The sequence below is a fragment of the Staurois parvus genome, unplaced genomic scaffold, assembly GCF_062004578.1.
Source record: "Staurois parvus isolate SC_StPar_1 unplaced genomic scaffold, SC_StPar_1.0 ptg000179l, whole genome shotgun sequence".
Lineage (NCBI taxonomy): Eukaryota > Metazoa > Chordata > Amphibia > Anura > Ranidae > Staurois > Staurois parvus.
The window spans coordinates 5,467,236-5,484,403 of record NW_028317975.1 but is presented as its reverse complement, the minus strand read 5'-3'; the positions used below and the strand labels follow the sequence as shown (position 1 = coordinate 5,484,403).

At 44.7% G+C, this 17,168-nt stretch overlaps 1 protein-coding gene across 1 annotated transcript in view; it reads left to right on the top strand.

The window, feature by feature from the left end:
• Positions 1-17,168, top strand: part of LOC149462256 (contactin-associated protein-like 5) — a 577,382-nt gene that overhangs the window by 393,940 nt on the left and 166,274 nt on the right. The window contains exon 13 of the mRNA XM_089677193.1: positions 1,289-1,489. Coding sequence (XP_089533319.1) covers positions 1,289-1,489 — 201 coding nt within the window. The remainder of the gene's footprint in view (positions 1-1,288; positions 1,490-17,168) is intronic.

Sequence of the window (17,168 nt, the reverse complement as noted above, 5' to 3'; positions counted from 1 at the left end):
TGCCCCTTGCCCCCCTTGGATTCTGCACATGCCTGCTGGGCTTTTTGGAGTTTGTCACATCTACGCACCTGTGGGTTTCCCACACATGCGCAAAGACAGGACTGCTTTGGGCGTTCCAAAACTTTGCAGTGTCTGCACATGAGCATAAAAATCTCATGCATGTGTGCGCATGTGCCGCAGGGCCCTAGAGGCTGTTCAGAACCCTTGGGTGCATCTGCACATGCACCAAACAATCAACAGTGCCCATGCTCTACTGCTCTGTTGACCCATATATTGCTGAGAACCGGTGCTCCTGGCTGGGATCTTCACTCCCAAAGCATAAATCTATGATGAATGAAAGCCAGCTACCCGGAAAATTCCATGATCCAAGTCTTTTTTTTTAGTTACGTGTTAAAACACAGTGGATATAGCTAACGTGTTTCGGCCATAGTAGCCTTCCTCATAGCAATGAGCAATGAGGAAGGCCACTATGGACGAAACGCGTTAGCTGTATCCACTGTGTGTTTTCACATGTAGCTAATAAAATCTTGGACTATGGAACATACTGATAGCTGGATTTCATTCATCACAAACAATCAAAGATTATACCAGTGGAGGGGGGCGGAGCCCCGGTTAGGGGGGCTGAAGTTTCTCTTTAAAGTAAACTAAAGGCTAAGGGATAGACAGGGGCAGACTGACCATTTAGCCACTCGGGCATTGCCCGAGGGCCCGGGGTCAGTAGGAGGCCCCATGAAATGACCCTGGTACCTTTCATAGGCTTTTTTGGGTGTGGTTTGAGTGTGAGCGAGGACACAGGGGCCCCATGATTTCCTATTGCACAGGGGCCCGATGAGTTGTAAGTCCGCCCCTGAATAGAGTAAGGGAGGGTTTTTTCCCATCACGACCCATTGGGGAGTTTCTTATGAACATAAAACTAAAGATTAATAAGTAGAGTAAGGGAAGGTTATAACCTCTATCATTTTTTTCCCCATTTTGTCTCATTGGGGGGATTTTCCTTCACTTCCTGTCCTATAACCAAAACAGGAAGTCATAGGAAATCCCACCAGAATTAGTGTTACCCCTCCATTCCTATTCTGGTGATAACCCAAATTTGGGGATTTTCTTTCACTTTCGGTGAAAAGGGTAAATCTGTATATGGTGAGAAATGGCGGATTCTTTTTAAATAGTTTTGTATACTCAGTTACACAAATATATATATATTGATTGTTATTATTATTATTATTATTTTATTTATTTATTTTTTTAGTATGTGTTGTCAACACTGAATATGTTTAAATGTTTCCTACAGAAGAGAAAATCTGGACCGTTGTTCAGCACAACATCACCGATCTAACGCCTGTACACGGATCGATCTCTGGGAGGCCATACTCAGCCACACTTAACTACAGCGCCAGTGCGGAACAGCTGGAGGCCATGATCAACAGCGTGGAATACTGCGAACAGGAAGTGGTCTATCACTGCAAACATTCACGGCTGCTTCATTCATCCAGTGAGTAAAAAAAAAAAAAATGTTTCACTCTCTTTTATCTGGTCATGTTTTCTGCGGAATTTTTTTTTCTATTATTTTTTTATGTACTGTAAGGCTTAGCTATAGAAATGGGCTAAGGTGTCAGTGGCCATCCATTGGGTATGTAATATGTAAATTCAATAAAATGTAGGTTTTTGTCTTTCGTGGTGTTTCTTGCTCCTCTTGGGTTGGCTTTTATGGTTTCTGTTGGGCTATTTTTCTTATGGTTCTCATAGACTGGGTGTTCTGTTTTCTCATGATTTGTTTTTTTTGGTTCTGTGGGTTCTCATGATTTGTTTTTTTGGTTCTGTGGGTTCTCATGATTTGTTTTTTTGGTTCTGTGGGTTCTCATGATTTGTTTTATTTGGTTCTGTGGGTTCTCATGATTTGTTTTATTTTGTTCTGTGGGTGGGCCGAGTGGTATGTTTACCCTTGGGTTGTTCATTATGACTATTTTTTGAGTTGGCTATTATAAGTTCTCCTAAATTGTTTTTATGGTTCTGTTTCAGTTGGATGTTCCGTTTTTATCTTGGGTTGGTTTTTATGGTTCTCTTTTTTTTTTTTTTTTTTTTGGGGGGGGGGTTGGATGTTATGTTTTTCTTTTGGGGTTTTTTTTTTGGCTCTGTTTGTGTTGAATGTTAATGTTTATGTTTTCTCTTGACCTGGCTTGTTTTTATGGTTACATTTAGTTGAATGTGCTGTTTTCTTTTGGGATGGTTTTTAAGGTTCTCTCTATGTTGGGTTTTCTGTTTTCTCTTGGGTTGGTTTTTCATGGTTCTTTTTGAGTTGAGTTTTTAAGTGCTTGGATTGTTTTTTATGTTTTTCTTTGGTTTGGGTTTTAGGTTTCCTTCTTGATTGTTTTTATGGTTCTATTTCAGTTGTTTTTCTGTTTTCTCTTGGGGTGGTTTTTAAGGTTCTCTCTGTGTTGGATGTTCTGTTTTCTCTTGGGTTGGTTTTTCATGGTTCTCTTTGGGCTGAGCTGTTTTTTTTTTTGTTTTTGGAGGGTTGGATGTTATGTCTTCCTTTTGGGTTTTTTTTGTTGGCTTTGTTTGTGTTGAATCTTAATGTTTATATTTTTTTTGACCTGGCTTGTTTTTATGGTTATATTTAGTTGAATGTGCTGTTTTCTTTTGGGATGGTTTTTAAGGTTCTCTCTATGTTGGGTTTTCTGTTTTCTCTTGGGTTGGTTTTTCATGGTTCTTTTTGAGTTGAGTTTTTAAGTGCTTGGATTGTTTTTTATGTTTTTCTTTGGTTTGGGTTTTATGTTTCCTTCTTGATTGTTTTTATGGTTCTAGTTCAGTTATTTTTCTGTTTTCTCTTGGGGTGGATTTTAAGGTTCTCTTTGGGTTGGGTAATCTGTTATCTCTTGGGTTGTTTTTTATGGTTTTCTTTGCGTTGGGTTTCAATGTTTTCTCTTGGGTTATTTTTTAGATAATTTATGGTTCTATTTCTGTTTATATGTTAAGTTTCCTCTTGGGATGGTTTTTAAGATTCTTTCTGGACTAGATGTTCTGTCTTTTCTTAGGTCGGTTTATATGGTTCTTTTTGCGTTGAGTGTTTCAGCGCTTCGGCTTTTTTACTTTGAATTGGGCTTTATGTTTCTCTTGTGTTGATTTTAAGTTTCTCTTTGGACTGGGCATTCTGTTTCATCTTTGGTTGGTTTTTATGGTTCTCTTGTTTTTAAGACTCTTGTTTTGGTTGGGTGTTGTTCTGTATTCTCTTGGGTTATATTTTTTGGTTCTGTTCCTGTTGGATGTTAATGATTTCTCTTCTCTTGGGTTATTTTTATTGCTCTATTTCAGCTGAATGTGCTGTTTTCTTTTGGGATAGTTTTTAGGGTTCTTCTTTCTTAGCTGGAAATTCTGTTTTCTCTTTGGGGGGTTTTATGGTTCTCTTTGCATTGGGTTTCAGTGTTTTGTCTTGGATTATATATAGTTCTATTTCGGTTTGTTGTTATATTTTCTCCTGGGATGGTTTTTAAGATTCTTTCTGGACTGAGTTGGTTTTTATGGTTCTTTTTGGGTCGAGTGTTTAAGTGCTTGGATTGTTTTTTCTGTCTCTGTTTGCTTTGGGTTTTATGTTTTCTTCTTGGTTGTTATGGTTCTATTTCAGTCGAATGCTCCGTTTTCCCTTGGGATGGTTTTTAATGTCTTCTCTGGGTTGGGTGTTCTGTTTTCTCTGGGTTGGGTGTTCTGTTTTCTCTTGGGTTGTTTTTTTTATTGCCCACTTTGCACTGGTTTTCAATGTTTTATTTTGGGTTATTTATTCTTCCATTTCAATTAGATATTCCTGTAAGTTTTTTCTCTTGGGATTTTTTTTACATTTTGTCTGTTTTCTCTTGGGTTGAATTTTATGGCTCTTTTTGAGTTGACTGAGCGCTTGAGTTCTTTCTCTTTGATTTGGCTTTTATGTTTCCTCTTGTGTTGTTTTTTTTTGGTTCTTCTTGGGTTGGCTGTTCTGTTTTTTCTTGGACTGGCTATCATGGTGCTTTCTCTGTGGAGGAAGTGCTTAGCCTAAATCATTATGTGTAGAGGTCAGCATGATGATGGGCCTTTGATTTATATTGACTACAGTTGCTGTGTGACAAGATAAGAGCTAATATGTATCATATTTTACTTCAGTTATAGAAAAAATTACAAATATGGGAAAATGATAACATTCAAAACATGTTCAGGAAATACTTTTTACATTTATGCAACTTTGATAGGCAGTATTTTGCTTTGGACCAGCTGCTATTTTAAGAGGAGCAGGCTTAGGATCGTCACACTGATAAAGACATCACTCTGCTTCCACCTCCTGTAAGCATGTTCAAGCTGCAGACTGACCAAATGGTGCAACGCATAAGTGCTCTGAGTGTGCGCTTTCCTTCCTGTAAAGGGGATTGTAGATGAAAGCTAACAGTACCGAGTTAGGTAGTTTCTGTGTAAGCATGAATATATTTTAATGATTTTAGGGAATGTTTCTAACAATGTTTAAAGAAAGGCACATGGTCATTAAAACACTCTGTCAACTTGCTCATTTGGTTCAAAGTGATAGTCTACTTAACACCCTTGTCTACCAAGGTACGCATATAAGCTTCCTGGTATTCAAGGGGTAAAGGTAAGTTAAAATTATATAAAATAATCAGGACCTCCTTCCTCCTGCTGGTGACCCCTCTAGTGATAGGATCAATATAGAGGAATCAATATAGAGGAATCAGGACCTCCTTCCTCCTGCTGGTGACCCCTCTAGTGATATACAGATCTATATAGAGGAATCAGGACCTCCTTCCTCCTGCCGGGGATCCCTCTAGTTATATGAGGATCTATATAGAGGAATCAGGACCTCCCTCCTTGTGTTGGTGATCCCTTTAGTGATATAAAGATTTATATAGAGGAATCAGGACCTCCTTCCTCCTGCTTGTGATCCCTCTAGTGATAACTAAGGATCTATATAGAGGAATCAGGACCTCCTTCCTCCTGCCAGTGACCCCTCTAGTGATATAAAGATCTATGTAGAGGAATCGGGACCTCCTTCCTCCTGCTGCTGACCCCTCTAATGATAAGTAAGGATCTATATAGAGTAATCAGGACCTCCTTCCTCCTGCTGGTGACCTCTCTAGTGATATAAAGATCTATATAGAGGAATCAGGACCTCCTTCCTCCTGCCAGTGACCCCTCTAGTGATATAAAGATCTATATTGAGAAATCCGGATGTCCTTCCTCCTGCTGGTGACCCCATCTAGTTATATAAGGATCTATATAGAGGAATCAGGACCTCCTTCCTCCTGCTGGTGACCCCTATAGTGATAAAAAGATCTATATAAAAGAATCAGGACCTCCTTCCTCCTGTTGGTGACCCCTCTAGTGATATAAAGATCTATATACAGGAATCAGGACCTCCTTCCTCCTGTTGGTGACCCCTCTAGTGATATAAAGATCTATATAGAGGAATCAGGACCTCCTTCCTCCTGCCGGTGACCCCTCTAGTGATATAAAGATCTATATAGAGAAATCAGGACCTCCTTCCTCCTGTTGGTGACCCCTCTAGTGATATAAAGATCTATATACAGGAATCAGGACCTCCTTCCTCCTGTTGGTGACCCCTCTAGTGATATAAAGATCTATATTGAGCAATAAGGACCTCCTTCCTCCTGCCGGTGACCCCTCTAGTGATATAAAGATCTATATAGAGGAATCAGGACCTCCTTCCTTCTGCCGGTGACCCCTCTAGTGATATAAAGATCTATATAGAGGAATCAGGACCTCCTTCCTTCTGCCGGTGACCCCTCTAGTGATATAAAGATCTATATAGAGAAATCAGGACCTCTTTCCTCCTGCCGATGACCACTCTGGTGATATAAAGATGTATATAGAGGAATCAGGACCTCCTTCCTCCTGTTGGTGACCCCTCTAGTGATATAAAGATCTATATAGAGGAATCAGGACCTCCTTCCTCCTGCCAGTGACCCCTCTAGTGATATAAAGATCTATATTGAGCAATAAGGACCTCCTTCCTCCTGCCGGTGATCCCTCTAGTGATATAAAGATCTATATAGAGGAATCAGGACCTCCTTCCTCCTGCCGGTGATCCCTCTAGTGATATAAAGATCTATATAGAGGAATCAGGACCTCTTTCCTCCTGCCGATGACCACTCTGGTGATATAAAGATGTATATAGAGGAATCGGGACCTGTTTCCTCCTGACGGTGACCCCTCTAGTGATATAAAGATATATATAGAGGAATCAGGACCTCCTTCCTCCTGCCGGTGATCCCTCTAGTTATATAAAGATCTATATAGATAAATCAGGACCTCCTTTCTCCTGCTGATGACCCCACTAGTGATATAAAGATCTATATAGGGGAATCAGGACCTCCTTCCTCCTGCCGGTGACCCCTCTAGTGATAAAAAGATCTATATAGAGGAATCGGGACCTCCTTCCTCCTGCTGGTGATCCCCTTAGTGATCCCCAAACTTCTTGAATCTTGGCTAACATCACAATGATCTCTTACGGAACAACCTTTACGGAAAATACTGCATGATTCTACATGAACCCGAATAGGTCCGCTTCTTTTACTTTGCGTCTTCCTCCGTGGTTTTCTTGCAAGCGCAGCGTCCGTGAGGCTGCATTATTAATACAAGACGCAATGATACAAGTCAATAGGTGATGAGATACTTACTTCTCTTCGGTGCTGAATCGAAGTTTCAGAGCAAAGACAAGAATCTCATTTAAAATACATTTCATGCAAAACTCTGGCTGGTTGGTTATGGTTGTTAAGAGATTGAATAACATTTGCAGTACTTCTCCGCTATTCTTTCCCAGCGTGAGGCCAATATTTAATTTGCAGGTATGCTAGGATTGTGCAATCCACTTCGGCTGATGAATCATTGATGAGGGGCTCCGATGCAGTAAGGAGTCTTGATCGGCAGCTGCAGCATTAAGGAGATAATTGAGATGCCACATTTGTTCTATAGTCAAGCAAAAGGGCGCGATGTTCCTAAAGCCTCGTTCATATGGGCCAGACTATAACGTACCCCTCCGTGAGGGTCATGTGTTATCTGCACAGGGATGTACAGGTGTTCCATGCATACCTGTATAGGTAGTCCCCAAGGGGCGGACTGACCATTCGGGTACACGGGCACTGCCCGAGGGCCCAGGGTCAGTAGGGGGCCCCATGAGATGCCCCTGGTAACTTTCATAGGCTTTATTGGGTGTGGTTTGAGTGTGGGCGAGGGCACAGGGGCCCCATGATCCTCTATTGCCCGGGAGCCCCATGAGTTGTCAGTCCACCCCTGGTAGTCCCATTCAAGTCAGTGGCTCTAAGGACGTAGTTGCTGCTCCAAATTGAACTTCCTTGTCAGTGCAGGTGAACGTCCCTGAACACGCGCTGTCTGCATCCATGGACGTGCACCCACAGGGATGTCAAATTTGGGGCAGCAACTTTGTATGTGCAGCTTCTGCATCCCAGTTGACTTGAATGGGAGTACCTGCACCAGGGGCGGACTGACAACTCATCGGGCCCCCGGGCAATAGGGGTCATGGGGCCCCTGTGTCCTTGCCCAAACTCAAAAAAGCCTATGAAAAAGGTACCAGGGGCATCTCATGGGGCCCCCTACAGACCCCGGGCCCTCGGGCAGTGCCTGAGTTTCCATATGGTCAGTCTGCCCCTGACCTGCACAGGTATGCATGGAACACCTGTGTAGGTAAACACATGTAGGCAGATTGCCTATATTAGTCAGCAAGATAGTGGTTGGCCCAGGCAGGGGAAGGGGGTTAATCAATTCTGTACTTTTTCCCAGGCTTTTTGGACCCAGCCTACCCCCCCCCCCCCAATGAGGTTTATATAAGGGAGAAGGCTGGGTACCAGGGACTGTTTACCGGGAGCTGGAGAGCGCCGCTGTTCCTGTTCTGCATGACCACGATGATGTGACACCGTTCTACGGAGGCGGACTGCTGGGCCCTTGAGTCTGCACAAAGGCACCAGAGAGCTGGATTCTTTTTTAGATACACAGAATATAACTGGATATAACATTTATAGGGAAAGTTGATCCAGGAAATATCCGATTGCACCTCGGGGGATCAGGAAGGAATTTTTTCCCAGCAGGAGCAAATTGGATCGTGCTTTACTGGGTTTTTTTGCCTTCCTCTGGATCAACTGTGGGTATAGAATTATAACTTTTTTTATTTTTATTTTAATGGTTGAACTGGATGGAATTTTGTCTTTTTTCAGCTAGACTATGTAACTATGTAACATTATGAACTTTGCAAGCGATGGACTTTCACCTTCTTAAGGTATGCCTGGGCAGCCACAGGCTAGAATAGCAAGTTAGGGATGGGATGCACCAGACTGTAATGCTGATGTTATTTATTATTTTATTACCAAGAAAGTTCAGTAAATTCATTAAACTGTTTCCCGAGGCTGGTCTGAAGTTACTTTAAAGGTGTACTTGAAGGTAATGGCATCTAAAGGAACTTGGGTCAGTGAATCATATATGGGGTATATAGCAAGGCCATTACAAAGGGTTTACTCAGCATCAGGAGGGAAGGAAGTAAGCAGTTGCCAAGGACTGGTGTAAAGTGAGTAGCACCCTGTCCTGAAGCATGGTACCTGGGTGGGGTCAGGTGTCCTCCGGTAGCGAGGGGGTTGGTGTTGTAGTTCCCTCCCCAGCTTGCCCATAGGATTCAGAACCAAAACCGCATTACAGAGACACCGGCTTTACTGTATGGTACGGGAGAGAAGAAGGACTTAACTAAGTGCACGCATAAGGTCCACGCAGGTGCACAGTGGGGCCCTATTCTGTCACTTGGAGTTGGTAGAGGTACGCTGGTTGGGTGGAGAAGGCACGGGCTCAGTAGCATCCTTCCTAATAGCAACAGTTCATAGTCAAGGTGTGCAGTGACACGGGACAGCATGTTCTACTGGGACTCAGCATAGATAATCATTGCACATGGTGCACACCTCATCCTTATGTCGGGGAGTCTCCCAGGCATTGAAGAGTGCACACATGTTAAAGTACCCATGTGCAGGGTGTGTAACCTCGTCCACCGCCTGGTGTAGTCCAAGATCCCCTAGGGCTTACAGCTTGGCATGCTTGTCATGTATCTCAAGCCCCCCCTACACACAACCCTCACTTGGGTGTTTGCTATAGTATGCCTATGATGGACCACCTGTTATCCCGATTGGGTGATTCCATCAGAGAACTGCTTCCTCGCTGATGGGACACAGGACCAATGTGTTATAACTGGGCATCGCACCCAAGTCTAGGTGACACTAGCTTAGGTGCAAAACTGAAACTCTTTATTGCACAGAAATACAGGTTTTTATACGCGTCAGAAATAGGGGCAGTCCCCACATGAACAATAAAAACAAATAATACACATTGGGATGAACATCCCACACTGATTAAGTAAGCGCTTGATCACATTATCCTAAACAGTGCAAACTGTAAACAGTCCAGCCAACAGCTAACAGAGATCTGATACCAGCAAGCTAATCAACAGCCAAGCACCCATACAAGCCAGGGAGACCACCCCAGACAGCATGGCACCTCCAACCCTGAATACACCACATTCATTACACACGCTGTCTTTCAGTTGTTGGCTTTCACTTGTATAATCTATCCATCATAAGACAAAACTCAATATTACAATATTCCAAGAGCCTGAAAAACTGGAATTCATTGATCTCCATAGATTTCTTGAGGGAGATTGTTGAAGTGGAGGAGCTTCTCCAACCCATTCTGCAAGAGGGCCCCATGTTTCCTCTGACCATTAACCTATACAAATTTATTATTACACCTTTCCATCCATTCGAGAAGGGAAGCCTTATTGTCTTTACTCAGAGAATTATTCCAAGCCTCGCTCTCAGCCTTCATCACGTTGTTGTCCATCATTAGAGAATGATCTGCTCTCTCCATGGGTCATAATCGGGGGTAGAAGGTTAGCCCCTAGTCCCCTCCAAAAGCCTCTGTCCTGGTTGGACCTGTCACAATGGACTGGAATATGTAGGTGTATAGGATCAACAATAATGGCCACACACATTATAGACTGACTACAATTTCCAGTAGAATTACCAATAACTAGGTAGTTGCGAGGTCCTCTTTTTTCGGAGAGCGCCGCTGTTCCTGTTCTGCATGACCGCGATGATGTGACACCGTTCTACGGAGGGGGACTGCTGGGCCCTTCAGTCTACACAAAGACACCAGAGAGCTGCCACGTTAAGAACTTTGCCAGCAATGGACTATCACCTTCTTAAGGTGTGCCTGGGCAGCCACAGACTGGAATAGCAAGTTCCAAAAGCCCCTCTCCTGGTTGGGTCTGTCACAACGCCCCATATGAACGAGGCCTAAGAAAAGAAAATGTAGGTGTGTAGGATACAATAATAATGGCCACACACATTATAGACTGACTGTACAATTCCCCGTAGAATTACCAATAACTAGGTAGTTGCGAGGTTCTCTTTCACACGGGTGACCAGGGGGCAGTAAAACAGACAGTTGAGCTGTCATTTCACAGCCCACCTAAAGCCTAAAATAGCTGGAGGGGCCTGTACACATGCCATGGCCTCATCAAATTTAACTGCCTGTCAAACGCCACAACTGCCAGCCAAATGCTTATCTAACCGTTGCAGCTCATTAGTTGTATGCAAATTAGTCATTTGGCAAGGAAAAAAAAGCAAAAGCAAAAAAAAAAGGCATGCGGGAGAAGGCAGGATCACCTCCTGAATGCGGGAGAAGGCAGGATCACCTCCTGAATGCGGGAGAAGGCAGGATCACCTCCTGAATGCGGGAGAAGGCAGGATCACTTCCTGAATGCGGGAGAAGGCAGGATCACCTCCTGAATGCGGGAGAAGGCAGGATCACCTACTGAATATGGGAGAAGGCAGGATCACCTCCTGAATGCGGGAGAAGGCAGGATCACCTACTGAATGTGGGAGAAGGCAGGATCACCTCCTGAATGCGGGAGAAGGCAGGATCACCTCCTGAATGCGGGAGAAGGCAGGATCACCTCCTGAATGCGGGAGAAGGCAGGATCACCTCCTGAATGCGGGAGAAGGCAGGATCACCTCCTGAATGCCCGGAACCTACTACTTATCCACCACTGGAAAAGTGGTCCACCATGGAATGCTGTTCAAAGACCGCTCTAGTGTGAACTCAGCCTAAATGCTCCATTCAGTTTTTATCGAATCAGGTGGGCTCTACTAGACACAATGGTTGGTCAATCTAAAGCCGGGTACACGCGATGAGAATATCGGACGAATGATCATCCAGGTTTTTTTGCATGCTAGTCTCATATCAAATATGAAGAGGTTACTCAGTTCCACTACATCTGGCTCAGGCCCTCTTCTCCCTGCCCACCATTATCACCTGTAAACACAAAAGTTCGGCTTCTGTGCTTACAAGTGATAGCTTGGCTCCCAGCGACTCCCGCAAATCGAATCGCCTGAGCATATCCCACTGAGCGAAGGACGGGGACATGGGAGATGCAGGTGCCCGGGGTGTAGTGCAGTGAGTGGGAGGCTTCACCCTCTGAGACCTCCTTTTTTCCCCTGGTGCCCGGATGCTGATACCGCCACTGGATGATCTCCCTGCAAGTGAGAGAGGTAGAGCCGCCTGCGGTGTGCGGGGAGGTCCGAGAGCTGGCTGGGAGCTTCAGGTTAATACAGCAACAAAAGTAAGATACGTGGAAGATGGTGGAGCTATTAAGGAGATGGGGGGGGGGGGGGGGAGAAGAGAGCAGTGGAAGGGGGGTTCTGTGTAGATGTTAGAGCTAAAGAGGGACAATAGTGAGATGTCAATGTGGGATGCAGAGGTAAGCAGCTGTGGAAGAGGGCTGAACTCTGCACCCATGAACTATGCAGTATGTACCTAGCACACCCCTGAACTCTACACTCTGTACGTAATGCGCCCCCATATTCTGCACTCTGTGTGTAGGTCACCCTTGAACTCGGCAGTCTGTACGTAATGCACTCCTGAACTCTACACTCTGTATGTAGTGCACCCCTGAACTCTGCACTCTGTATGTGGTGCACCCCTGAACACTGCAGTCTGTACGTAGAGCACCCCTGAACTCTGCACTCTGTATGTGGTGCACCCCTGAACACTGCAGTCTGTACGTAGTGCACCCCTGAACTCTGCACTCTGCATATAGTGCACCCCTGAAATATGCACTCTGTATGTAGTGCACCCCTGAACTCTGCAGTCTGTACGCAATGCACTCCTGAACTCTGCAGTCTGTATGTAATGCACTACTGAACTCTGCACTCTGTATGTAGTGCGCCCCTGAACTCTGCACTCTGTACCTAGTGTGCCCCTGAACTCTGAACTCTGTGTGTACTGCACCCCTGAACTCTGCACTCTGTACCTAGTGCGCCCCTGAACTCTGCACTCTGTGTGTACTGCACCCCTGAACTCTGCAGTCTGTATGTAGTACACCCCTGAACTCTGCAGTCTGTATGTAGTACACCCCTGAACTCTGCAGTCTGTATGTAGTACACCCCTGAACTCTGCAGTCTGTATGTAGTACACCCCTGAACTCTGCAGTCTGTATGTAGTACACCCCTGAACTCTGCACTCTGTATGTAGTGCACTCCTGAACTCTGCACTCTGTATGTAGTGCGCCCCTGAACTCTGTACTCTGTGTGTAGCGCACTACTGAACTCTGCAGTCTGTATGTAGTACACCCCTGAACTCTGCACTCTGTATGTAGTACACCCCTGAACTCTGCAGTCTGTATGTAGTACACCCCTGAACTCTGCACTCTGTGTGTAGCGCACTACTGAACTCTGCACTCTGTATGTAGTACACCCCTGAACTCTGCACTCTGTATGTAGTGCACTCCTGAACTCTGCACTCTGTACCTAGTGCACCCCTGAATTCTGCACTTTGTATGTAGTGTAACTCTGTACGTAGTTCACTCCTGAACTCTGCACTCTGTATGTACTACACTCCTGGACTTTGCGCTCTGTGTGTAATGCACCCCTGAAGTCTGCACACTGGTATTTAATGCCCCTTTAAGACCCTCCCACTGTTAGTGAAATTTGGCCACACCTACTTGGTGGGTGAGCATGTTGGGGGGGGGGAGGCATGGTTTAGTTCCTGCACCTATTCTATGTGTACAAAAGCCCTGGATACAATTACAGCATAAAAAAAGTAACATAATCATATAAATGTCTAATTCTCAGCTTATACTGTATTAAACAAGCAGGATATTTAATAACATAATATTGTCAGGTTTTAGGCAAATAACACCTAGTGAAGTCTTTGTTGACTCTCTTGTCTAATGGTCACGGAGACCGAATTTGGCTTCCACCACTGCAGAGATCCATTTTTCTGAAGATAATTCTTTCGGCCACCCTGTGTCTTCTTGTCTTTGAATGCAACTCTTCACTTCAAGGATTTTTTTTGTGCGCACGGAAAACCTGTGAAAAGCTAGAAAATAACAGATCCATTGTATACAATCTCCTCTGATAAACAGCAAACTTGAGAAAGCCTATTATGTATTTTCAGACATTGTAAGAAACACTCCACAAATCAAACCAATGTGTTTTCTCTTCTCTTGATAAGAAGGATGATCCTGAGTCAGTCCTGCACTGAATGCACACATGAATGAAGATAGATTGTCGCTGATGACTCCTCATCCTTGGGTAGAGACCTGGTATAGTTTATTTGCCCAGGGTGACCTTTTATCTGGTTTTCTAAGTGTCTTTTCTGAGTTCTGTTGATTGTGCTATCAGAATCCAGGAGAAAAGCTATTGATTTAAGGTGCAATTTTCAGAATTTACTGCCACCTGGCCTCTGTTGTGTTGTTAGCGTGTTCTGTGATGTGATAATTGGTCAGAGTGTTACATGATAAGAGATAGGAGTGCTGTAGGGGCAGACTAACCGTAATCGCTTGTAGATTGCCACATTGAATTACACCTCTGAAATCTTCCCGCGCTCCAAATTATCGCCATTGCTCATTTCGATGCTTGCCGCTTCTCTGCTATTTCACACCCCAAGGGTTTCTCTCCTGCTTATGAATGGAATGATTGGTTGTGATAAAGTGGTGGAATATTTAAAATAATTTTCAGTCCACGTAGTATTCAGGACAAACAACCATTGGCTCTTCTCCAAAGAGAGAGAGAGGCTTTATTGAAAGACCTAGAATAGGGGTCTCCCAACGTTCTAATTAAAGGGCCAGTTTACTGTCCTTCAGACTTTAGTTTACTATGGCCAATGGGAGTAAAAAAAACTACGCCTGGGGTCAGTAGGATGTAGAATAGTGCCCCATCAGTGGTATCAGTGGGGTGCCCAGTGGGTATCAGTGGGAGGAACATGTGCCTGTTGTTGGAGGGAGGAATGGTACACCATTGCTGGTATCAGTGGGAGAAACATTTTTCTATCATTGGTGCCCCATTACTATGCTCAGTTTAAGGAATGGTGCCCCATTGCTAGGATCAATGGGAGGAATGGTGGCCTATTTCTGGAATCAGTGGTAGGAATAGTGCCCCATTGATTTCAGTGGGAGGAAGAGTGCCCTATTGATTTCAGTGGGAGGAAGAGTGCCCTATTGATTTCAGTGGGAGGAAGAGTGCCCTATTGATTTCAGTGGGAGGAATAGTACCCCATTGATTTCAGTGGAAGGAATAGTGCCCCATTGAATTCAGTGGGAGGAATAGTGCCCCATTGATTTCAGTGGGAGGAATAGTGCTCCATTGATTTCAGTGGGAGGAATAGTGCTCCATTGATTTCAGTGGGAGGAATAGTGCTCCATTGATTTCAGTGGGAGGAATAGTGCTCCATTGATTTCAGTGGGAGGAATAGTGCCCCATTGATTTCAGTGGGAGGAAGAGTGCCCTATTGATTTCAGTGGGAGGAAGAGTGCCCTATTGATTTCAGTGGGAGGAAGAGTGCCCTATTGATTTCAGTGGGAGGAAGAGTGCCCCATTGATTTCAGTGGGAGGAATAGTACCCCATTGATTTCAGTGGGAGGAATAGTACCCCATTGATTTCAGTGGAAGGAATAGTGCCCCATTGATTTCAGTAGAAGGAATAGCGCTCCATTGATTTCAGTGGGAGGAATAGTACCCCATTGATTTCAGTGGGATGAATAGTGCTCCATTGATTTCAGTAGAAGGAATAGTGCTCCATTGATTTCAGTGGGAGGAATAGTACCACATTGATTTCAGTGGGAGGAATAGTGCCCCATTGATTTCAGTGGGAGGAATAGTGCCCCATTGATTTCAGTGGGAGGAATAGCGCTCCATTGATTTCTGGAGAAGGAATAGTACCACATTGATTTCTGGAGAAGGAATAGCGCTCCATTGATTTCAGTGGGAGGAATAGCGCTCCATTGATTTCAGTAGAAGGAATAGTGCCCCATTGATTTCTGGAGAAGGAATAGTGCTCCATTGATTTCTGGAGAAGGAATAGCGCTCCATTGATTTCAGTGGGAGGAATAGTGCCCCATTGATTTCAGTAGAAGGAATAGCGCTCCATTGATTTCAGTGGGAGGAATAGTGCCCCATTGATTTCAGTAGAAGGAATAGTGCCCCATTGATTTCAGTAGAAGGAATAGTGCCCCATTGATTTCAGTAGAAGGAATAGCGCTCCATTGATTTTAGTGGGAGGAATAGCACCCCATTGATTTCAGTGGGAGGAATAGTGCCCCATCATTAGTTTCAATAGGAGGAATAGTGCCCAACTGTTGGTGTCAGTGAAATGAATGGTGTCTCATTGTTGGTATCACTGGGGGAATAGTGCCCCAAGGAACAGAATAAATCTAGCAAAGGGCAACATCTGGCCCACGGAGCACAGTTTGGAGAGCGCTGACCCACAGTAAGGAAGAAAATGAGGAAAGGAATCGGAATAAAGACATACAGTCCAATCATAACCATTGAAAACTCATCTTCTTCTTCAGAACAGTATATTTGAACAGCGATGGGGGAGGGGTGGCGTGCTGTTGACCATGCTAGCTATTTCCCTATGAAAACATAAAAAGGAGTGTCACATTGAGAACCCCCCACCCAACCTCTGTTGAGAATGATGGCGCTCATCTCCAGCATAAGCCTGTTACCTGAGACGAGCGCTGTCACTCATACCTCATAAAAAATTCACCTCCATCTGAACAGTATATTTGAACAGCGGTGGGGGAGGGGTGGTTTGCTGTTGACCATATTAGCTATGCCCCTATGAACACATAGACAGTAATGTCCATTGACAGCCACCACCACCTTTGCTCTGGTGAATGACCTGAGACGAGCGCTGTCACTCATACCTCATTAAAAGTTCACCTCCATCTGAACAGTATATTTGAACAGCAGTGGGGGAGGGGCGGCGCACTTTTCAACATATTAGCTATGCCCCTATGAACACATCGGCAGAAGTGTCCATTGACAGCCCCTCCCCCTACCTTTGCTCTGGTGAATGACCTGAGACGAGTGCTGTCACTCATATCTCATTAAAAATTCACCTCCATCTGAACAGTATATTTAAACAGTGGCGGGGGAGGGGTGGTTTGCTCTTGACCATATTAGCTATGCCCCTATGAACACATCTGCAGAAGTGTCCATTGACATCCCCTCCCCCTACCTTTGCTCTGGTGAATCACCTGAGACGAGTGCTGTCACTCATCCCTCATTACAAATTCACCTCCATCTGAACAGTATATTTGAACGGCGGCAGGGGAGGGATGGCGTGCTGTCGACCATATTAGCTATGCCCCTATGAACACATCTGCAGAAGTGTCCATTGACAGCCCCCCCACCACCACCACCTTTGCGCCGGTGAATGACCTGAGACGAGCGCTGTCACTCATCCCTCATTAAAAATTCACCTCCATCTGAACAGTACATTTGAACAGCGGCGGGGGAGGGGTGGTGTGCTGTCGACCATATTAGCTATGCCCCTATGAACACATAGGCAGTAGTGTCCATTGACAGCCACCACCATCTTTGCTCTGGTGAATGACCTGAGACGAGCGCTGTCACTCATCCCTCATTAAAAGTTCACCTCCATCTGAACAGTATATTTGAATAGTGGCGGGGGAGGGGAAGGGTGGGGTTCTGTTGACCATGCTAGCTCAGCAACCCCATCCCGGATCAGAACAGGACCATGTGCTCCCGGCATTTGATCCCCGGGGGAAATTCCACAACACATTGGAAATGATGGCGGGGACATTACAATGAATGAAAGCTCTG